At 39.1% G+C, this 23,682-nt stretch overlaps 1 protein-coding gene across 4 annotated transcripts in view; it reads right to left on the bottom strand.

Moving 5' to 3' along the window:
• Window positions 1-4,987: 4,987 nt before the first annotated feature.
• SLC26A5 (solute carrier family 26 member 5) overlaps window positions 4,988-23,682 on the bottom strand; it is a 43,223-nt gene continuing 24,528 nt past the window's right edge. For all 4 annotated transcript variants that reach the window (XM_060778333.2, XM_060778334.2, XM_060778336.2 and 1 more), the window contains exons 9-19: window positions 23,517-23,664; window positions 22,215-22,328; window positions 21,996-22,073; window positions 19,396-19,491; window positions 16,795-16,901; window positions 14,507-14,576; window positions 12,822-12,914; window positions 11,122-11,226; window positions 8,196-8,402; window positions 7,393-7,447; window positions 4,988-5,330 (exon numbers count right to left, since the gene is read on the bottom strand). In XM_060778333.2, the coding sequence (XP_060634316.2) occupies window positions 5,167-5,330; window positions 7,393-7,447; window positions 8,196-8,402; window positions 11,122-11,226; window positions 12,822-12,914; window positions 14,507-14,576; window positions 16,795-16,901; window positions 19,396-19,491; window positions 21,996-22,073; window positions 22,215-22,328; window positions 23,517-23,664 (1,237 nt within the window). In that variant the 3' untranslated portion in view covers window positions 4,988-5,166. The remainder of the gene's footprint in view (window positions 5,331-7,392; window positions 7,448-8,195; window positions 8,403-11,121; window positions 11,227-12,821; window positions 12,915-14,506; window positions 14,577-16,794; window positions 16,902-19,395; window positions 19,492-21,995; window positions 22,074-22,214; window positions 22,329-23,516; window positions 23,665-23,682) is intronic.

Below are 23,682 nucleotides of genomic sequence, written 5' to 3'. Positions count from 1 at the left end.
GTTGTGTGGTGGCAATTATTTGAAAGGTCACAAGGTTAGCTGTTTTGCATATTCAGTAGGGGATGCTAAATGATGCCTCCTGTTTTCAAAGTATAAACAGGTATTACCCTTCAGTAAATATTTCTAAATCTAATTTAAGCATCTTCACCTTGTTTGGGCATTGTACTCCTTTTCCATAAACTTTTGGGATATGCTGAAACAGCTCTGAAGCATGAACTGTTTTTCTTTGTGTTGATTTATTCACATTATGTCTGTTCCACAATAATAGTAGTACACATCAAGGGGATAAAAGGCATCAAAATGAGACATTTCCAGCAATAGACAGACTTTTGTCATCTCAATAATTCAATATACAACAGTTCTGAATGGCTTTTAATTTTGGATTTTTACACTTTAGACAGTGAATGACACATTTGTTTATAAAAAGAAACAAGTAGCACTGTAAGCAGGTAGTAGGCAAAGTACACTGTACATGGACACAAAAGGGCCATCAAAATCCATGTTACAAAATGTATCAAAAATCACCTGACTACATGTGCACACAATGCATCCCAGGGAAGGCCCAGGAATTCCTATCTGTTTCAAAAGTGTAGTCCTCTCAAATATAAAATGGAAAAATATTTCCTCTTTCCACTTCTATATAACAAAACAGCATCAGTACAAATGAAAACTAAATTGAATAAGTAGTCAAAGTTCTGCTTTCAGGAATCCACATTAATGTTTTATACTTTGTAAAACAGCTTTCTAAAGAGTTACTAAATAATTTTTTTTCACGTAATGGTCAAGGATACCAACGATGGATGATGATAGCATTGAGACTCCCAAGGGGGATTTTTGGTTTACACATACTGCTCTTTTTTAAAAAAAAGTAATACTAGTACATTGCAGGATTTAGCAAGATGATATTCCACTGATCCCTTCAGTTGGAATAATTTAAGATTATTCTCTTATTCAAAGCACTAGGTCTCAAAAGTAACTGCACTTTAGCTGGCTCATAACCATGGTCAGCATCCTGTCAGTGACATAAATGCAACTTTTGGCTGTGATGGGTAGAGGAATTGAGCACCTTAATGGTGCATCCACTTTCCTAAACATTCAATGGCCAGGGGAAGATAAGGAGCTGCCAGCTAGTTTATTTTTCCTGCAGCCACCCAAAGGAGAAAAACAAGTGTGGTCTGGCGTCCAGAAAACTGGCATCATCTACCTATAGTTGACTGTTCATCACCTTCCCTTGGCCATTGAACAACCATGGCTAAAACCTAACCAGATAATGGGGAGCTTACATGTGGGAGGGAAGGGGGATGAGATACTACAACATGTATTGCCCATCCATATGTGCTATTGCCTAAAATGACCTTTGTCTTAGGATAGCAGTTAAAAACAGCAATGAATGGCAAACAAAAAAGGTAGCTCTTTTTTATATGCCCCCCCCCAACAAAATATCTACAATAAATTTGCTGATCATTATCTGAAATGGATTTCTGTAAGTTAAATGTCAGATGATATAGGAGCTTGTTACTAACTCTGGTATATATGTTGCTGAATGTTATGTAGAGAGATACAAATTAAGGACCTCTTATCTGGAATTCCAAAATACAGGGTGTGGCAACATAACTTCCTTTTTTCAAAACTTAATAAAACCCATTGTATGAATTAGAATTTTTTTTTATAATGTAGGCGCATACCTAAAGTTTTGTTTTACGTAGTTTTGAAGATCAAATTAGGTAGGTGACGTCCCCCATTCTCCACACACTGAGTAAACCGATTTCTGGCGTTTGTCATGACTCTTGCCAGCATAGCAGGCGTTATGTTGGCAATTTCTTCCTGGATGTTGGTCTTCAAATTTTGTAGGGTCCATGGACGGTTCACAGAAACATGGGATTTCAAAAAACCCCATAGAAAAAAATCACAAGGGGCCAAATCTGGAGAGCGGGCTGGCGACGCCATATCCGCTCGAAAAGTAGGCCTCAACGGCAAAAGCACGCTCCTCAGTGTTCCAACGCATGATGGCGACTGAACTGTGTCAGGACAAAACTTTATACTCCCGCCTGTCGAATGAGACCACTAGCGCTCCGCTACATCTTCAACCGACTAAATTGGCAAATTTTTTAAAAGGAAGTTATGCTGCCTCACCCTGTAGTTCGACATCTTCCATACAAGTGGCTGAGATAGCGATCCTTCCTTTCTGATGATTTAATGTACTCAAGCTTTGTCCTATGTACAAAATTCTGAAAAATATAGTGTATAAAACTGCTTCCAGGCATGTGTATTAGGTGTATATGAAACAAATTAATTTTCTAGTTAGCCTTAGGTCCAGCTCGAAGACTGTGCATATCCAAGCTCTGAAAAATTCCAAAATGAGGCACACTTATTTGAAGCATTTTGGATAAGGGATGCTCAATCTGTACCCACCACTTTCTTGTGCAATGCTCCCCCATCTCAGCACAATGTACCCCCAAAGTCAAAGAACTTCCAAGGAAAAGCAAGTTAGTTGATGGGCGTGACCTCATGTAAGCTGCCCTTGGGGAGATGGAGGCGGGGTATAAATTATTATTATTATTATTATTATTATTATTATTATTATTATTATTATTATTGGGAGCATCTGCCCTTCGGCAGCTGGGTGGAAAGGGACATTTCTGACCCATTGGACTTTCAGTACAGAACATAATGCTAAAGGCCCTGGAGGATGAAGCCTCTTCCTATTTTTCCAAATGCACCTGGATGGTGACTGTACATCTCCCACATGCCCAGCCACTTCCTAGGAATGTGTTATATCCTTGACAAGCTGTGCCAAACAGCATGGTGAAGCTCAGCATAATAATGTTGGTGAAACTTTATGGCATGCCAGTGTTGCTGGTGGATTTTAGCCATGATATACATTTATGAGAGTGTATTAATGACATTTGGAAACTTTCACAGCATATTAAATAAAGACAATCCTATAAAGTTGCTCTAGTTCACAGAGGCGAGTTTACTGCCATTTGTTTCTTCAGCCTGGCAGCGACAGCTTCCTTTTGTTCACTCCCAGCTAGATAGAAGTCCATTTCAACAACTAACTTGCTTTACGTGGGAATGCTATCTTACATCTGACAAGCAAAAATAAATTCTCAATCAGGCTCATAATCCAGTGCATACATAAAACACACAAAATAGTACTCACACGCATCTTACTATTCAGCTTATAGTAATCTTGGGGCCTCTGCAGTGCAAATAACCTAGCTGCAAAAAGTTGTTCTTTATATATTTCTAAAAGCTATTATAAGTCATGTGGCACAAGCCTTTGTAAGTTAGTTTTAAATCCTTTAAGACAGCCTTTCCCAACTTGTTACTCCCTGCATGTGTTGCACTGCAATTCCCATAATTATTGTCGAAGACTTTCATGACCGGAATCACTGGGTTGTTGTAGGTTTTTCCAGGCTATATGGCCATGTTCTAGAGGCATTCTCTTCTGACGTTTCGCCTGCATCTATGGCAAGCATCCTCAGAGGTAGTGAGGTCTGTTGGTACTAGGAAAAAGGATTTATATATCTGTGGAATGACCAGGGTGGGACAAAGGACTCTTGTCTTTTGGAGCTAGGTGTGAATGTTTCAACTGACCACCTTGATTAGCATTTGATGGCCTGGCAGTGCCTGGGGCAATCTTTTGTTGAGAGGTGATTAGATGTCCTTGTTTGTTTCCTCTCTGTTGTTGTTGAACCACTTAAACCGGGCTCTACAGGCCAATGGATACTCCACCTCAGACATCAGAAGAGCTGCAAGACCGAGAACAAGCCACAAGAGCAAAGACAAAGATCCACCCAGAGGAAAAGTATTCTTGCCAGACATCAAGGGAACCACTGACTGCATAGGGAAGCTGATGAGGAAACACAACCTACAAACTATCTACAGATCCACCAAGAAAATCCAACAAATGCTACGTTCAGCAAAGGACAAGAGGGATCCTCTCACTTCTGCAGGAGTCTACCATGTACCATGCAGCTGTGGACAAGTCTACATAGGAACCACCAAACGCAGCATTGTCCAAACACGAATCAAGGAACATGAAAGGCACTGCAGACTACTTCAACCAGAGAAGTCAGCCAAAGCAGAGCACCTGATGAACCAACCTGGACACAGCATTTTATTTGAGAACACAGAAATGCTGGATCACTCTCACAACCACCATGCCAGACTACACAGAGAAGTCACTGAAATCCACAAGCATGTGGATAATTTCAAGAGAAAGGAGGAAACCATGTGAACAAAATGAACAAAATCTGGCTGCCAGTATTTAAAAACTCTAAAATTACAACAGCACAACAACAGAGAGGAAACAAACAAGTACATCTAATCACCTCTCAACAAAAGATTGCCCCAGGCACTGCCAGGCCATCAAATGCTAATCAAGGTGGTCAGTTGAAACATTCACACCTGGCTCCAACAGACAAGAGTTCTTTGTCCCACTCTGGCCATTCCACAGATATATAAACCCCTTTTCCTAGTGCCAACAAACCTCACTACCTCTGAGGATGCTTGCCATAGATGCAGGTGAAACGTCAGGAGAAAATGCCTCTAGAACATGGCCATATAGCTAGAAAAAACCTACAACAACCCATCCCCATAATTCCCAGTAAATTATCCATGGGATTCTGGGAGCTGTAATTCAACACAATAGGAAGGCACCAAATTGAAGGAGGGGTTTTAAGACACCTATACAGTACAAGCAGTCAGTAGTTGGTACAAAATTTCCAAATATCTGCTGTTCCCAGACAGGCATTTGGATATATTGTCAAGGAAGAGAGTAGGGACTATATTAGTACCACTTGTCTTAAATTAATATTTACTCTTTCCAGTAATATACTGTGCAGTATATTTTTTATTCATAGTGCACTATTATCTGCTGGCACATTTCTGAACAAAAAGGGGGGAAAAAGTCCAAAATATTTTTGGATACTGGCAGGAAAGGACATGCCTCCCCGATTCTATATAAACACTTGCACACTAGTTCAGGTTCCAAATGAATTCATTAAAAAACACATGTTTTGAAAGTATAAGGCCTCCAATTCCTCAGACTGTTCTGACAGAGTGCAAGCTGCTCCACATCTGTGTCATACCCGTAAGAGCGGCTAGTCTTAGGCAAATAAGAAAAGCTCTCAGAAGTCAGTGGATGCACCTCCATACCATTTAAGATGTAGACGTACAAATGACAGTGTCTAAAGGTGGCTGTAAGGCAGAGAGGCCTTTCAGTTGACTGGTGAGTACAGCATCATGGATACTGGGAAAGAGTAAGTCTTTTACGGCAGCTTTGTCCAAGAAGTGCAGTCTACAAAGGTTGTCCATAACAGATCCTGGGTGAGAAAGAAAAGAATTATAGGAGAATGCAGTTGACTGAACAAACTACACTGCGAGGGTTTGTGTTCTCTTGCCCTTGGCCAGCGGATGAGTGTATGTATATACAAAAGCTATGTCAATAAAGCTGGGGAAGGAAACATTTATGTAAATAAATGTTATTTGCACAGCACCTAATAAACGAATCCTTCTCTTCCCGTGCCTGCTGTGCTTATGTGTTCTGCAGGCTAAGATACTGCACACAGGATACGTGTGGGTGTTCATGATCATTTTGTTCATGACACATGCCTAAATCCTATTAGCCCTAACTAGAATAAAGTCACCAAGGCAAGGGATTTACCGAAGTATTGACTCACCATTTGACTACTTACTGCAGGGGTCCTCAAACTACGCCCCGAGGGCCGGATACGGCCCTCCAAGGTCATTTACTCGGCCCTCACTCAGAGTCAGCCTAAGTCTGAAATAACTTGAAAGCTCAAAACAACAACAATCTTATCAGCCAAATGCAGGCCCACACTTCCCATTGAAATATTAATAAGTTTATATTTGTTAAAATTGTTCTTAATTTTAATTATTGTATTGTTTTTTTTTAAATTGCACTACAAATAAGATATATGCAGTGTGCATAGGAATTCATTCATGTTTTGTTTTTGTTTTTTAATTATAATCCCACCCTCCAACAGTTTGAGGGACTGTGACCTGGCCTTCTGTTTAAGGTTAAGTTTGAGGACCTCTGACTTACTCTGAATACATCTACTCTAATTGGGACTAATCAACAGGATTCCAGGCACATAGTGACAAACTTCCTAACCTTCCAGCTTATTTGCCTTTCAGCCATTGAAGAAGGTGGTATTCAGCATAAATGTATACAAATGGCCAGTCTGGGTGAGTGACAACTGCCAATCAGCCAGCTTGAGAATAATGAGACGCCGATGATGTTGTAGTTCAGCATGATAGTAACGTTCCTACTACTGGGAAGCGCATTCGGGATATACTTAGCGCTCCAACGTCTGACGAGGAGTTCATGGGCTTTAATGGCAGTGATTGGTCTTCAAGTGAGGATGAAGGGGAACAGGATTTGGATTGGACCCGTGTGCAAGAAATCAGGGACATTTGTGCACAGCCTACTTCGAGTGAAGAGTTTGAGGGTTTCACGGGTGACTGGCAACCTGGGAGTTCCTGGCAAGACCTAAGTCTTGACAGACGCTGGCAAAGGTGGAGGGATGGGAATCTGGGTTCAGCTGCAGGGAATGGGGCAGCTGGGAGCGATGATGAAAGGGTGGGGTGCAGCTCATCTTCTGATGAGGAACTTTGAGATATAAGTGGGGTTTGTTTCTATGGGTCCTTTGCAGAAGGCAAAGTATCTTTTGGGGCGTAAATCTTTGTTTCTGCCACAATTCTCGAGCTTGGGTCCTTGGACTACAGATTCCTGTGTTCCTGTATTTCTGCATTTACCTCTTGAAACCCTGTAAGTGACGACTGCTACTCTCCCGCTTTTGACTCTGGACCGTTTGGACAACGCTTTTTGACTGTTAGACTGATTCATCTTGTTTGCTTCGTGCTTCGACCTTGGACTACCTCTGGACATTGCTTTTGTGCCTGTTCCAATTGTTTTTGAACGTTCTTTGGACTCTGTGTTTTTCAAGCGGATTGCTTCATGTCTTAGTTATACCGGATTATACATCAGGATAATCCGGATTATATTTTAGTTACTGTTTTTGCTCTACAATTGACACTAACTCTCAGTTGAAGCTTGAGACATTGAATTAAGTGTCTCAAAGTCTTTTTTGTGCACAATAAAACTGTGTTTGGACCTTCTACTCTGTGTTTGGCGTTACTAAGGCTTCTGGGTCTTGACAGATGATGTTTTCATTGGTTTGTGATGTCTTATACTGTTTAATGTTTTTTATCTATGTTATGTTTTATGTATACTGATTTGTTGGAAACCACCTTGAGTCGCCAATTGGCTGAGAAAGGCAGTATACAAATACAGTAAATAAATGAATAAATAAATAAATACATAAATCTCCCTCCACTAAAAAGCAAAAAGAAAAACCTTACCATTGCAGCCAGTTATGTACACCGAAACACCAATTTCTTCATATTCTTTTATAATCTACAACAGTTCGGAAGTAAATCAGCAGTTAATATTATTGTTTCCTGGTGTTACAGTATAAAATACAGACAAACAATGTTGGAAGCCACATTATTTTTCAAACATGAGCAGTTATGCTGGAAATAGAGGGGTCCACAAAAGAAATAAATAAGGACAAGCTATAGTGCTTAAAGGTCTCTAATGGCACACAACATCAGAAAGCCTTCCTGTGTGGAAATGAATGGGAGCTGGGCAAGAGAGTTTCCCACTGCCTTGGACCTTTCAACCTGGTACCTAGTTATTAAGAGCTTTCACCGAGATCTTACATCATGTACTAGTTAACAAATGTGTAACTAAGTATTGTCTCCTGGCCCAGCTCTCCAAACCTGCCTTAATAGCCAATAGCCACATTGAGCAAAGCAGCAATGAGGAATTGTGGGACGGGTCCTGTTTATGATTGCTGCAGGACTCCTGAACGAGAGGACTAGAAAGGTCACCTATTTTGTGCCTGACCACCAGCTGAAAAGACGATCACCCAATGCATCTGCTGGCTTTTAAGGTAGATTTGTGGGGCATTTATGATTGCAGCAATAGTGACACGATTATGAACATATAGTAACACTGAATACCAAGTTGCTAATGATTCCGTGACTCTAGGTTACAAATCCCTAATTGCAAGACAGGAAACCAGCCTTTATGTTTGATTTTGGTCTAGCAAGAAGATATCAAAAAAGGGTGGCATAAAGCAATAAGAGCAGGTACTACATACTGATTTCAAAGCTTTGACTCCAACAGAATCCACAAAGTTCACTGGGGAAAAATCCAAAATGATTGAATGAATGCTGGTCATTGGCTTCATAAAATGTTCAAGTTCATCTGGAGAGGAGTCTTGTGGAGCCGTTTCTGCAAATTTTCCATTGAGGGGTAATTCATCATTCATCACTTCATGTTTCACACTATTGTCCAGGTCATTAGTCTTAAACACAGGATAAACAAACACAAGGTTTACTTTTTGGGAGCATATACTTGTTTGATATGCTATCTTGACCCCATTCTATACACATTTCTGCCTGGAGATTTTTCACATTGGTATTTTCTCATTGGTGTGCAACAAAGATTAACTATCAGCTTTACAATGTAGTCCTAGACATGTGTGTTTAGCAGTATGCCAAGTAGGTAAGGAATGGATTGCAAATGATCTCCATCATATTCTTTCATTTCTATTTTGAACCACCTAAGCCCTAAACGGTTCTGGCCCAATTTACCTGTCCAAATGTGTCTCCCCTTAAGAACCATCAAGAACTCTAAGATCGTCTGGGGAGGCCCTGCTCTCGGTCCTGCCTTCGTCTCAAGTACGTTTGGCAGGGAAGAGAGACAGGGCCTTCTCAGTGGTGGCCCCTCGGCTATGGAACTACCTCCCTAGGGAGATTAGGTCTGCTCCCTCCCTCTTAACGTTTCGGAGGCAAGTTAAAACATGGCTGTTCGAGCAAGCGTTTACAAATGCAGAGTAGCTAATATAGGAAATCAAAGGATTTGACAATGGAACTGGACAATGCTTGATAATAATGAGATGCTAATGATGTTGCTTTTATTGCTTTTGTGGTGTTTTATATTGTTTAATGTTTTAATCTGTATTATGTTTTTATATGTATTGATTTGTTGGAAACCGCCTTGAGTTGCCAATTGGCCGAGAAAGGCGGTAAACAAATACAGTAAATAAATAAATAAATAAATAAACTATTTGATGATTCAAAGCTTAAAACAAGCACTCAGTCAAACAGTAACATACTAAAATGATTTTCTCAACCCAAAAGGTATTGGAAAATAAGCGTCATTTTGTGATGTAGAAAGTTGCTATTTTCCCATATGATCATTTTCATAATACCATGACATCTCTTCCCATCTGGACAAGAGTTGTCTGTATCAGTTTCAAGACAATTCTTATTCTAAAATAAACTTGTATATACAGGGTGAGGCAGCATAACTTCCTTTTTTAAAATGCACACCATTCAGATGGTTGAAGACGTAGCGGAGCGCTAGTGGTCTCATTCGAGAGGCGGGAGTATAAAGTTTTGTCCTGACACAGTTCAGTCACCATCATGTGTTGGAACAGTGAGGAGTGTACTTTTGCCATTGAGGCCTACTTTTCGAGCAGATTTGGAGTGGCCGGCCCGCTCTTCAGATTTGGCCCCTTGTAATTTTTTTTCTATGGGGTTTTTTGAAATCCCGTGTTTATGTGAACTGTCCAAGGACTCCACAAGATTTGAAGACCAACATCCAGGAAGAAATTGCCAACATAACGCCTGCTATGCTGGCAAGAGTCATGACAAACGCCAGAAATCGGTTTACTCGGTGTATGGACAATGGGGGACGTCACCTATTTAATTTGATCTTCAAAACTATGTAAAACAAAACTCTAGGTATGCACCTACATTATAAAAAAATTCTGATTCGTACAATGGGTTTTATTAAGTTTTGAAACAAGGAAGTTAGGCTGTCTCACCCTGTATCTTGTTTCCAAAGATCTGAAGCAAGGATGTATTTTTATGTATTTGTGCTTTATTTTCTGATGTCTATTTTGGGAAAAGCAAGAAAAGGAATGGCAATGGCAAACTGAAAAGTGTTTGATTTAACAGGGCTTTGAATGAAAACAACAGTGAGTTCTGTTGCGAAAAATAGTGCCTGTTCATAATGTATGTTCTACATTTTAAAATTTACAGTGGCTACAGGTTACAGGAATTATATCAAAAAATGACTGCACATTCTGTTTCCCACTTTTTTAAAAAGAGAAAACCATCTATCAATTAATCTCAGTTGCATTAAACACAGATCTAACTATGCCTATTTCAACAATATCTCTAAATGTATCACATAAACAATGAAACAAAAGCATAGCTTACATAGGGTGACTGACATTTTACTTACAGCAGTTATTTTCACCCAATTTATAGAGATCCTTTTAAGCCCCCCTAGGTTAATAACTACTGACAGAAAACAAAGTTAGAAGCCAATATTAGAAATAAGAGCCTTCCCTCCTCTTCCTTCTTTAATAGCAATTACAGAAATATTCAGACTGTCCTTAACCTTGGAGAATACTAATCAGAGCCCTATTTAGAAGGAGATTAAAGAAATTCTGGTTAACAAAAAGGATAGGGAGCTTACATCTCCATTGATTGCAGTTGTATGTGTATGCCAGGGGTCCTCAAACTTTTTAAACAGAGGGCCAGTTCACAGTCTCTCAAACTGTGGGAGAGCTGGATTATAATTAAAAAAAATATGAATGAATTCCTATGCACACTGCACATATCTTTTTTGTAGTGCAAAAACACCTGAAAACAATACAATTATTAAAATGAAGAACAATTTTAACAAATATAAATTTATTAGTACTTCAATGGGAAGTGTGCTTTTGGCTCATGATATAGGACTGTTGTTGTTGCGTGCTTTCAAGTCATTTCAGGCTTAGTTGACCCTGAGCGAGGGCCGGGTAAATGACCTTGGAGGACCATATTCGGCCCCCGGACCATAGTTTGAGGACCTCTGGTGTATGTGTTAGTGTGCTTGCCCATCTATATGGTGGTGGCAGAAAAAGTAACTCAAAAAGATTGCGGGAGGGAGAATACATTCTTAAGACTAGTTCTCAATGTTTTATCAGTTTCTAAGGAGCCAAACCCATATCTAGTCCATACACTTACCATCTTCATGACTGCAGTCTTCTTATGCTCACGTTTTAGTTCCTTGGCATGTCTTTTCTGTGCTTTTTTCCTTGCTGTCAATATGGCACAGGGATCAAGGCCAGTCTACCACAAAAAGAAAGGTGAACTCAGATAAGCACCATTTTGCAAAGGAATAACTGAGCTGCAAATTTGGAATGGAAAAGATTTTGCCATTATAAATTTTCTAGTATTTAAGGTGCTTTGGCTTTTTTGTCTGGCTTCTAAAATATCAGTGCAGAGAATTAAGAAAAATTAATTCACTAGCTAATATGAAAAAATAATGGGATTGTGATTTAGGGCAGAAAAAAGGAAGAGATTTTGCTTGATTGAAAAAAGTGCTTCTAAAAAAGGTAAAACTTCATTATAGAAGTGTTGGATGAACCAATTGTCATTCTCTCTTTAAGCACCAGATTAAAATCTAGAGCTCAGATCAGTGGTATGTTCTCGGTCTGCTGCCGTGACAGGTAACTTTCAAGTCTACCAAATCAGATTCTATGAATGCACGGAAAGCAACAAGTTTGGATACAAAGATGTGGATGTGAACAGTGCTACATTCAAGTAATTCAAGAATTAATGTTCAACTCAGATTAGCAGGATCAGAAGGCTTTGTGAACATAGCTTAATGTAGCTGGTTAAAACGGAAACACATGATCAACAGACTCACATTATGTGTCTGCAGCTTAGCTATTCCATTTCAGTCTGTTGGGTGAGAAACAGAGTATCTAGGTACCTTTAATCTTACAAGAACAATGAAACAAAACGACTCCACTGTAGAACATTAGCAAGTAGCTCAGATGAGAGTCCCACCAAATTCAACAAAACTTGAGCATAGGTAAGTATCACTGACCAACAAACATATTGGTTTCTGGGTATATTTGACCTGCTGATTTCAAAAATGGCACCCATTTTCCCTTATCAGTTGTAGCTTTTGAGATACAGAACATATGCCACCGACTCTGGAACTCACTACCTGGAGAAATTAGGAAAGCCCCTACCCTAGAAACATTTAAAAAGAACCTTAAAACCTGACTCTTCCGCTGCGCTTTTGATGAATAGGTCTACATCCTCACACTAGTGCATCAACATTTTGTCATTGGAGTACATGCCCCCCTCTTGTGGGAAAGCTTGATTCCGTAACCACCACTATAATGAGCCCTCCTCCGCAAATAATCTGTTTCTTTCTTATTTCACCTGAGTTTAATCAGTTTTTAATTAGTCTCTCTTTTAACCATTACGTGTAGCCCGCCCATTGTCATTGTGATTGTGCCCATTGTAATTTTATATTGCTATGTTTTCACATGTTCTATGTAATTATGTTGTTGTTGTTTATTGTTTGCATTTTCAGTTTTATTTTATTGTAATTTGTTGTTTGGGCTTGGCCTCATGTAAACTGCTCCAAGTCCCCATTGGGGAGATGGTTGTGGGCTATCAATAAAGTTTATTATTATTACTAGTCACCAGCTGTTTATTCATAAAAAACCATGACAATCATATCTGAAAAACGAGACCTAATGCAGTCCATCCAATGTAATTTTCTGAATTAACGCCCCAAATAACCCCAGAAACACTCTTAAATACAAAGACACCAAGATTTTTTTTTGTTGGGCTGTGTATTTATCGGAATGCAACATAAGAGGATTTTTCAACAGGACAAAAGATAGAAAGCATGTAATTCTCACCTTTTTCTTCAGTGCACTGATATATAAATCACTGTTGGCAAAATATAGTGATGCATTTGCTTGGAATATTTTGATTCCAGGGCATTCTTTCACCTAAGACATAAAGAGATTTTTTAAATAATAATAATAATATAAGCCCTCTCCCAGTGCCTGACATTACTGTTACATTGCTGGCCATAGGATTACTGGGAACTGACTGCAAGGCTGACCACAGGGTACATGGGTGTGTTACATGTTACTGGAACATGGTTACTAAATGCTTTGCTAAAGGTATATAAGCTCAACGGTCGTGCCATTAGGGCGTGGCAGCTTGGTATTGGCATACTACTGTGTATGCTGTCTGTCCGCCTTTTTTATTGCAGTTTGAAATAAACTGTGTTTTGCTCTAACTGTTTGGACTCCTGTGGTGATCCATAGCGACCTGGTAAGATCCCGGAGAGTCTAGGGACGGCGTTCCCTTACACTACAAGGCATTAGAACCAGCAGGATCATGCAAATCTCTTGGGAAGACAAGCGGACAAATATCAGTGTGCTGGAAGAAGCAAAGACCACCAGCATTGAAGCAATGGTCCTCCGCCGTCAACTCCGCTAGACTGGCCACGTTGTCTGGATGCCCAACCGACATCTCCCAAAGCAGCTGCTCTACTCCAAACTCAAGAACGGAAAACAGAATGTTGGTGGACAGGAAAAGAGATTTAAAGATGGGCTCAACCCAACCTTTAAAACTCTGGCATAGACAATGAGAACTGGGAAGCCCTGGACCTTGAGCGCTCCAGTTGGAGGTCAGCTGTGACCAGCAGTGCTGTAGAATTTGAAGAGGCACGAATGGAGGGCAAAAAAGAGAAATGTGCCAAGAGGAAAGAGCGTCAAGCCAAACCCGACCGGGACCGCCTTCCACCTGGAAACCAATGCTCTCACTGCGGGAGAACATGCAGATCAAAGATAGGGCTCCACAGTCACCTACGGACTCACCGCCAGTACACCGGTCTTGGAAGAGAATCCTACTCGGACAATGAGGGATCGCCTAAGTAAGTTAAAACTAGCAGCAGGAAAGTTTCAGCTTTCAATGCATTTATCATATAAACGTCTCACAGCAAATAAACTCTAGCACTGTGTCAAGAAAAATTCAATCCCAACTGATTTCCTGCTGTGAGTTTCTTCTTGTAAGGTATACAGGCAAACACACGGAAATTGGAGGTTCCTCAACCACAGTTTGAAATGATACCCTCCTTATTGAATATAGCTCTTCCTAAAAATTCATGATTCAACTATCTCTTTCTGCTATTTTTTAAGAAATAGCTTATCATTGGAACGATACTGGAATGGACTATGACTATGAGATTGACTATGACCCCAGGATTTGACGAAGCGGATTTTTAGCATAAGTACATGTTATGTAGTAGTCGTGTGTATGTACTGTCGTGATTTATTGTACACTGTCTTTTCTATGTTGTTGTTCACCGCCACGAGTCGCCCTAGGGCTGAGAGTGGCGGTCAATAAGTGCAAGTAATAAATAAATAAATAAATAAATAAATAAATAACATTTCCAGGAGGGAACTTTTTGTGATATCCTATGAGAAATAGCTTCTTCTTCTTACAACTGAAGTTTTCCTATTGTTCTTCCCTATCTTAATGCTTTCTTTGCTTTTCAGAGAGCACTGAAACACCTTTTATCTCCTCTTACCTCTTCATATTCTTCCATATCGCAGTAAATGTCTGTGTCAGGAATCTGGCCGAGAATTCTGTATTGTGGGCTGTAAAAATAGTCATCATATTAATAGGCTGCAAAAGCAATCTCTATGAAAGGTACCCTCTAGGATTTTACTTTGTCAAATGCCCTTTATCTAAAAATAGTCACTCCCAATATTCGTGCAAAACAGCCTGTAAATTACTTATGACAGCAGAAATAAACATGATTGGGAAGGTAAGAAAAATAGAAGGAATAGCAACTTAGCAGGCAGAAAATACGATGCATCCAAGATCCTTGCATGGTCCTTGGAAATGTTTACAAATAAATACTGTAACAACCTCCATGATGATGACAATGATAATGATGATGATCATCATCATGAGAGAAGACCTTTTCAGTAGCTGCCATTAATCTCTGGAACCCCCACCCAAGAGGGCTAGACTTGCTCCCTGTTTGTGGTCCTTCTCTTGGCAGTCTAATGCCTTTTTATTATTCTCATAGATTTTTGAAAACTGAAAGTTTATAAAGAAATGACATTTAAAAAAGGGTTGTACTATTGGAATTAATCAACTTTTCTTCAAATCATACCAATGCACATCTTAATGGTTAGGCCAAAACGTAGACCCCCCAAATCAAGTACTAAATGGTTAATAATCATATTGGTAAGTTTAACATATTCAATAGGAGCCGCAAGTGGTGCAATAGGTTAAACCCTTGTGCCGGCAGGACTGAAGACCAACACGTTGGACATTCGAATCCAGGGAGAGCGAGGATGAGCTCCCTCTGTCAGCTCCAGCTTCCCATGAGGGGGCATGAGAGAAGCCACCCACAAGGATGGTAAAACATCAAAACATCTGGGCATCCCCTGGCCAGCGTCCTTGCAGATTGCCAATTCTCTCACACCAGAAGTGACTTGCAGTTTCTCAAGTCGCTCCTAACACACACACACACACAAACCCAAACCAAACCATATTCAATGGGTGTACTCTGCAGTTAAAAATGACAGATTGACATTTTAACTGCATGTTTTCAATTATTTTTAAATGCTGCTAGTTTTATTTGATTTATGTTGAACCTGTAACTGTATTTTAATTTGTAAGCCTCAATTAACCCATTGGTAGGAAAATGCAGATTATAAATAAACAACAACATAATGATCATGGTGTAATAGTTTCAGTGTTGGACTATGATTCTGCCAACCAGGGTTTTATTCTCCTGTGTTCCTATGGAAACTTACTAGATAGCCACTGGTGTATCACATACTCTCAGCCCCAAAAAAACCCTGAGATAGATTTGCCTTAGGGTTGCTATAAATTGGTAATGACTTCAAAACACACAGCAACAACAACATAGACATTAAATGGCGAATTATGCCATAAGGAATCTGAAATTACAGCAAAATAAACTCCTACAACAAAATATTATATTGAAAAAATTTGCTGGATTGGGTAACAGTGTCCAAGTTTAGGCATATTTTTGGTGACTTAACATATACACACATTTTTTCAAATGTCTGGTACTTTTTGAGGGCTAGAATTGGGCAAGGACTTCAACTGTCGCAGGGCTCACCTGGGACTGCTCCATTCCTCATAAAGCAACCTTGTATATTCTGTTTACAAAGCTTTGTATATTCTGTTCTGGTCATGCTCAGCATTATTTTTAAAAATTTTAATTATTACATTTGGCCCAGCCATAGGTTTTTAATGCGTTGTTGTGCTATTGTTAATGTTTACTGCTGTTTTTTGTTTATGAGTTCCATATTGTTTTGTATTGCTGTTGTTGTTGTTTTTGCTGATGTATTGTGGGCTCGGCCTCATGTAAGCCGCACCGAGTCCCTTGGGGAGATGGTAGTGGGGTACAAATAAAGTATTATTATTATTATTATTATTATTATTATTATTGTCTCTGGTTTTTTGTGCATAACTGCTCAAGGGAAGATATGAGGGGTTTTCCCCTATTTATTGGTGGCATATAGTAATATAGTTTCCCACTTTTTTAAGGAATTAAGCCAAAAAAAATAAGCCAACAAGTTTCTTGCTGCAATAAGATTTCCACTTAGTCAGTGAGCATTTCCAGCCCTTGGTAAGATAAATAGCAAATGTTAAATACTAATTCAACATAGAATGAAAAAAGTCATGCATATAATATGTTTTCAAACATATAGCCTTGTACTGCTATGCAAACATTTGGTTGTTGCACAACTTTCCTTTGTGACATATTTCCAATTTCTCTTGTAGGGAATCAGTTTAATCTGAAAATAAATATTTAAACTTTGCCCTCACCTTTGTGTTCTGTACACGATGGTGATCATTGCAAAAGCAATTGCAGTGATCAAACCGTAGTCTAGTCCCAGAAAAACAGAGGCCAGAAAAGCTACAATCCAGATAGCCTAAACAAAACAAAACAAACAATATTCTGTCTTTGAACTGACTTCAACAAATCTTTACTTTGGATTAGTAAAGTACAAACATTCCGAATTTCTGTCATACCTTCAATAAAAATGAATGTTCTCATTTATTTATTTGTAGTGGGCAGAACAGGTGAGAATATAATAGGTCAGTACAATCTTTTGTATTTACAAAATCCTGTGACAAGTCTAAACTTGTAATGCAGACCAAGTGTGTATATTTGTACAGTTTGAGCAGAGGCCTGAATCTAATGTGAATTTCCAGGCAGAGCAGGCCCACTTAATTAATTTTTGAATGGTAAGTCAACACTTTAAAAAAATCATATTGATTCAGTGGGTTGGCTCTAAATAGGGCTATCAATGAAAATCATGTTGGGCTGGCTTGTGAGAAAATAAGAAGAAATTTGGAAGTCCCACCGTTGCAACCCAACACACACAATTGTTCTTTAAGTAGTAGAAAAAAATTTTTTTCTCCCCCCCCCCCCCCCCACACACAATCTCTCTTTCTTCATCTTTATTCCCAATGAAGGATTTCCCTATGTTCATCGATGTCTATGCAAAGAGAAGATAAATAGAAATATGGCTTCAGGCAGTTCTCTTCTCTGGCTTCTTAACACAAATTAGTCGGGGAACCTTGATTTGCCAAGAGACAAGCTTTGGTTAATGTTCCTGTATAGGCATGAATTATGTGTTACCCATTCATCCGGAGAGGAAATGAATCACCCATCATCACAGAATCCTTTTTTAAAAAATCCACTTACAGAAAATCAGAAAAGGATCCCTCTTTCCCACTTGCCAGCTCTTTCCACAATGTGCCTTGAAGTGATTACAATGTGTTCTAGATATTGTCCCACAGATAAAAATGCCCTGAACAACTTTGGCACCGGGTTGTTGTAGGTTTTTCAGGCTATATGGCCATGTTCTAGAAGCATTCTCTCCTGATGTTTTGCCTGCATCTACGGCAGGCATCCTCAGAGGTTGTGACCTCACAACCTCTGAGGATGCCTGCCGTAGATGCAGGCGAAATGTCAGGAGAGAATCTTCTAGCACATGGCCATATAGCTCGAAAAACCTACAACAACCCAGTGATTCCAGCCATGGAAGCCTTCCACAAAACTTTGGCATCTTTACTACCTAAAGATGTCATATGCATAAACAAACAATTCACATATTCACAGGTAGAAAGCCCCTACCCTAGAAACTTTTAAAAAGAACCTCAAAACCTGGGTCTTCCGTTGCGCTTTTGGTGACTAGGTATTCAATCCCACATTATCCCTCATGTGCAATGTTCTGTCACCGGAGTATACATTTCCCCCCCCCCCCCTCATGGGAAAGTTTGATTCCACATCTCCCACTATAATGAGCCCTCCTCCACAAATAATTTGTTTCTCTTTTATCTCAACCGATTTTTTAGGCAGTTTTATTTCATTCTTTTAATCATTACATGTAGCCCGCCCATTGTCACTGTGTTTGTGTTTATTGTAATTTTATATTGTTGTATATTCATATGTTTTATGTAATTATGTTGTTATTGTTTATTGTTCGTGTTTTCGGTTTGCGTTCGGTCATTCTTTATTGTAATTGTAAGCCGCTCCGAGTCCCCATTGGGGAGATGGTGGCGGGGTACAAATAAAGTTGATTATTATTATTATTATTATTATTATTATTATTATTATTATTATTATAGAAAGTATTGTTTAGTAAGACCAATGATATCTTCCACCATATTGTGGTCTTTTGCTTTAGGCAAAAGCTAAGACTCTCTTGCACATAGACCACATCTCCTCATCTAGATCTTAGATCTATCTGTTAAGTAATGCTGCTGCCATCATCATAACTGTTGCAAGTATTAGCCTGGATTTAACCTTTCTTTTGCAAGTCATATTTTTCTTTAACAGAGTTTTGTAGAGGAAAGTGGCAGTCAGGATTTAAAAAAAGGATCCTGTGATGATGGGTGAAGAAGTAGTTCTCTCTTGTGCAATATCTAACCCATCAACTGTTTCTGACAATAAAGGTCTCCCTAGGCTACCATTTGCCTTTGGTCCATTCTCAAGTTATCCAATTCTAGTGACATGGGAGGGGACAGAAATGCCATAGGAGACCATTTCCTACAAATGACGGCCATAGTAACTGATTACATAAATAGATATAAACCTGAAAAGCCTGTTAACAGTCTCACATTGTTCCTATCTGGGCCAAAAGTTATCCGTGGAAGGGGAGTGCCAAGGAAGACCAGACAAGGCACATAAACTTATCCTTCCTGGCTTTGTAGTTCTGAAGAAGAAGGGAATATCTCTTACAGAAATTCTGCTTACTGTATATTGTTGCCCTGTTCTTCATAACCTCTTTATAAAGACTTTTGCAACTGAACCTTTTCTTTTCAACATAGCAATGCAGAGTGAATGGTAAATAGCCTCGGAAGTTATGGAAAGAAACATTAAGCATGCATTTTGATCTGTATTATTAAAGTACTCACCAGTTCAATCTTGCTGGTCCTCCAGAAATGAAGAATATCTCCAAACTGTTTAAACATGCCTTTCAGGTTCACCATTACAATTGCTGCAAGCACAGCCTAGAAAAATATTTTGGGAATAATCTGATTTTCTTTATTCTGTTCAAACTCTGCTATTAAGAGGAAAAATCCCATGCCATATAACTAATATAGGATCTATCTAGATCAGGGGTCTTCAAACTTTTTAAACAGAGGGCCAGGCCACAGTCCCTCAAACTGTGGGAGGGCCGGATTATAATTTTAAAAAAATGAATGGATTCCTATGCACACTGCACATATCTTATTTATAGTGCAAAAAAAAAACCCACTTAAAAACAATACAAAAATTAAAATGAAGAACAATTTTAACAAATATAAACTTATTAGTATTTCAATGGAAAGTGTGGTCCTGATTTTGGCTGATGAGATAGTGTTGTTGTTGTTGTTGTTGTGTGCTTTCAAGTCATTTCACACTTAGGCTGACCATGAGTGAGGGCCGGATAAATGACCTTGGAGGGCCGTATTTGGCCCCCGGGCCTTAGTTTGAGGACCCCTGATCTAGATCATGTGTCCATACATATGCATTAAAAAAGGAAGTCAAAGCATAAATGTAAACATGCAGGCAGTCAAATGTCTCCCATTGATCTTTTGCCCTTTTTGCCATCTGTATCAAAAACCAATGTGATACCCTTATAATTATCACACTTTATTTCTCCAAGTACCTGTAGTTGGCTTTCTAAGTAATGTTTTTTTTTAAAAAATAAGTACTGTGGCACAGTCTACATTAAGCAATTATAAATCCAAACTTTTGTACAAGAGAAAGTTTGCATCTTTAATTCTTTTGCACTGGAATCAACAGAAGGTATAAACCACTGTACTATATTCATGTTCTATCTTCACAGAACTTCCCCCACCCTGTGATCCTGAACACAGAAATAATTGGGTTGTTGTAGTTTTTTTTGGGGGGGGGGGCTATATGGCCATGTTCTAGAGCAGGGGTTCTCAAACTTTTTAAACAGAGGGCCAGGTCACAGTCCCTCAAACCGTTGGAGGGCCAGATTATATTTTGGAAAAAAACATGAATGAATTCCTAAGAACACTGCACACATCTTATTTGTAGTGCAAAAAACACTTAAAAATACAATAATTAAAATAAAGAACAATTTTAACAAATATACTCTTATTGGTATTTCAATGGGAAGTGAGGGCCTACTTTTGGCTGATGAGATAGGATTGTTGTTGTTGCTGTGTGCTTTCAAGTCATTTCAGACTTAGGTTGACCCTGAGGGCCGGGTAAATGACCTTGGAGGGCCAGATTCAGCCCTCGGGCCTTAGTTTGAGGACCCCTGTTCCAGAGGCAGTCTCTCCTGACGTTTTGCATGCATCTATGGTAAGCATCTTCAGAGGTAGTGAGGATGTTTCTACCTCTGAGGATGCTTGCCATAGATGCAGGAGAAACGTCAGGAGAGAATGCCTCTAGACCATGGCCATATAGCACGAAAAAACCTACAACAACCCAGTGATTCCGGCCATGAAAGACTTTGACAATACACAGAAATAATTGTCGACTTTTAGAATGAAGATTTCTTCTAACAATGTGTTTTGACTGACTGGGCCTGGATTATTTATTTATTTATTTATTTAATTTATTTATCAGACTTTTATCCTGCCCTTTTCAGCCCGAAGGTGAGTCAGGGCAGCGTACAGACTAGCAACAATTAGATGCTGAACACACATAAATACATCGGTTAAAACAGGTTAAATCACATAATAAAATTCATATAAAAACAATTTAAAACTATAAAAATCAGTCACTTCTGGTTTTAACTCCAAGACAGCAACATTTTTTTTATTAAACTGTGTGAGTAAAATGCAAATTTATATAATTTTTTACATGTTCGTTCCTACATTTCTTCCTCCTAACCACCAGCAAATCAAGTACAAGGAACATGTATGATTTTATCCTGAAGGACACAGTATTCACCTAGTTAATGGCCTTCATAAAAGCTTCAATTTACTATCTTGTTGCTCCCTGTCTAATTTCTACAAGAGAACTGAGTAGTGCACCTGCTGTAAAGTCTTTACTTTCTTTCTTACTTTTATGTGTCCTGCTTTTTGTGTTTCTGTTTTCCCCCCAGAAAAATAATAAAGTCATGACCGGATTTCTGATGTTCTGGAAAACATCGTAATTCCTCCATGACAGTTCGAGGCCGAGGAGGAAACAAGATATGACACCAGGACATCTGGAAATACTTCTCATGGGAAAGGATTGATAAAAACTTTTGGGAGGAGGACTAGAAAGTCTTAAACTGAGTTGCGATAGATACGAGGGGTGTGTGTGCTGAAAAACGAGAACTTTCGGACAGACAGATCAATGACTTTTAGCTGGCTGTAGTAATATAGATAAATAAAAGCTATTTTCCAAGACTTCCCTTGTGAGAGGCCTACATTTACTAAAGAGGTTCTGTAGTTGCTTACAGACTTACATAAAAATTGAATTAACAAGCTTCCACTGATTCAGTTAAGAGTAACAACTGCTTTTAGAATTAGATCTGAATGCAAACATATAATTAAGGATTCCTTACCTGTGGCAAGGGTTCAAAGAGGTAACCAATGGCAACAATAACTAAGAAAACCATGATGGAGGACAGAGTGCCAGCAATCTGAATAAAAAAACATATTATTATTATTATTATTATTATTATTATCCCCTAAGGGAAGGTATGTAACCAGATGAGGATAAAATGAGATGGCCCTAATTGAGTAAAATGGATACACCATTCCCATCTTGGAAAGGCACATACCTGAGTCTTTCCCCCAGTGCCCTCTTGGACAAGACTCCGAGACATTGAGCAAGTGATAGCAAAGGTCTGGAAAAATGATCCTGTAGAGTTGCATATGCCTAATGCAATGAGTTCCTATGAAAAAGAAAATGCGATAATACATTAATTACACTGAATGCAATGAAAAAGTCTCACAGATTTAATTATACATATGAAGAATGGCTATACAGATGGAAAAATGCAACAAACTACTCTAACAATGATTTTTACAGAATATCTATGTGGTGTCTAAAATCAATTAGCACAAAAGCCCAATTTCCAAATCTTTATAAAGCAGCAGAGGTATGTATTGTGCTGTAGAATCTGCATCATAAGGATTATTTGCCTTGATCAGATGATTTGTATAAGCAATTCTTTCTTGCTAAGACAAACAGATATACAATGTTCTAGTTATCCGTAAACCAGATCAACAATTGGGTCACACAGTTTACAGAAAACCCACACACAGAGATAGGTATCTGCATAAAAACTCCAACCAAGTCAAAAAAGAAGCACCATTAAAGCCTTGGCAGACCATGCAAAAAGAAGAGAAGTCAGCCATAGCAGAGCACCCGATGAACCAACTTGGACACAGCATATTATTTGAGAACACAGAAATGGTGGACCACCCGAACAACCACTATGTTAGACTACACAGAGAAGCCATTGAAATCCACAAGCATGTGGACAATTTCAACAGAAAGGAGGAAACCATGAAAATGAACAAAACCTGGCTACCAGCATTAAAAAAAACCTCTAAAATTACAACAGCAAAACAACAGAGAGGAAACAATCAGGGACATCTAATACCTCTCAACAAAAGATTACCCCAGGCACCAACAAGCCACACCAAACAACTGCCAGGCCATCAAATGCTGATCAAGGTGGTCAGTTGAAACATTCACACCTAGCTCCAACAGACAAGAGTTCTTTGTCCCACCCTGGTCATTCCACAGATATATAAACCCATTTTCCTAGTTCCAACAGACCTCACTACGTCTGAGGATGCTTACCATAGATACAGGCGAAACGTCAGGAGAGAATGCCTCTAGAACATGGCCATATAGCCCGAAAAAACCTACAACAACCCAGTGATTCCAGCCATGAAAACCTTCGACAAGACATAGATACACAATATTCTCATTCTAAAGAAGTGGGCATAAAAGCAGCAGGAGGGCCTTTTTTCATATTCATGAGTCTTCAACTCACTGGAAGATGACCCACTAATTTCAATTGTATTTAAGCAAATGAAGAGATACATTTCTTCAGTCAAATGGGAATTACCTGATTTCCATCAACTCTATAGCCGTGTTTAAGAGCAAAGATTTTGGCCATTGAGATTGTCATGGAAAATCCAACAAGGGCTATTGCAACGGCATCCACAAATACTGTTCGGAAGAGGCTGATATCTGGTACCTGTGGGGGACGTAATCTGCAGCGATTAAAGAGA

The sequence above is a fragment of the Anolis sagrei genome, chromosome 5, assembly GCF_037176765.1.
Source record: "Anolis sagrei isolate rAnoSag1 chromosome 5, rAnoSag1.mat, whole genome shotgun sequence".
NCBI classification, from domain to species: Eukaryota; Metazoa; Chordata; class Lepidosauria; order Squamata; family Dactyloidae; genus Anolis; species Anolis sagrei.
The sequence above is the reverse complement of the archived record's forward strand: the minus strand, read 5'-3'. Positions and strand labels throughout refer to the sequence as shown.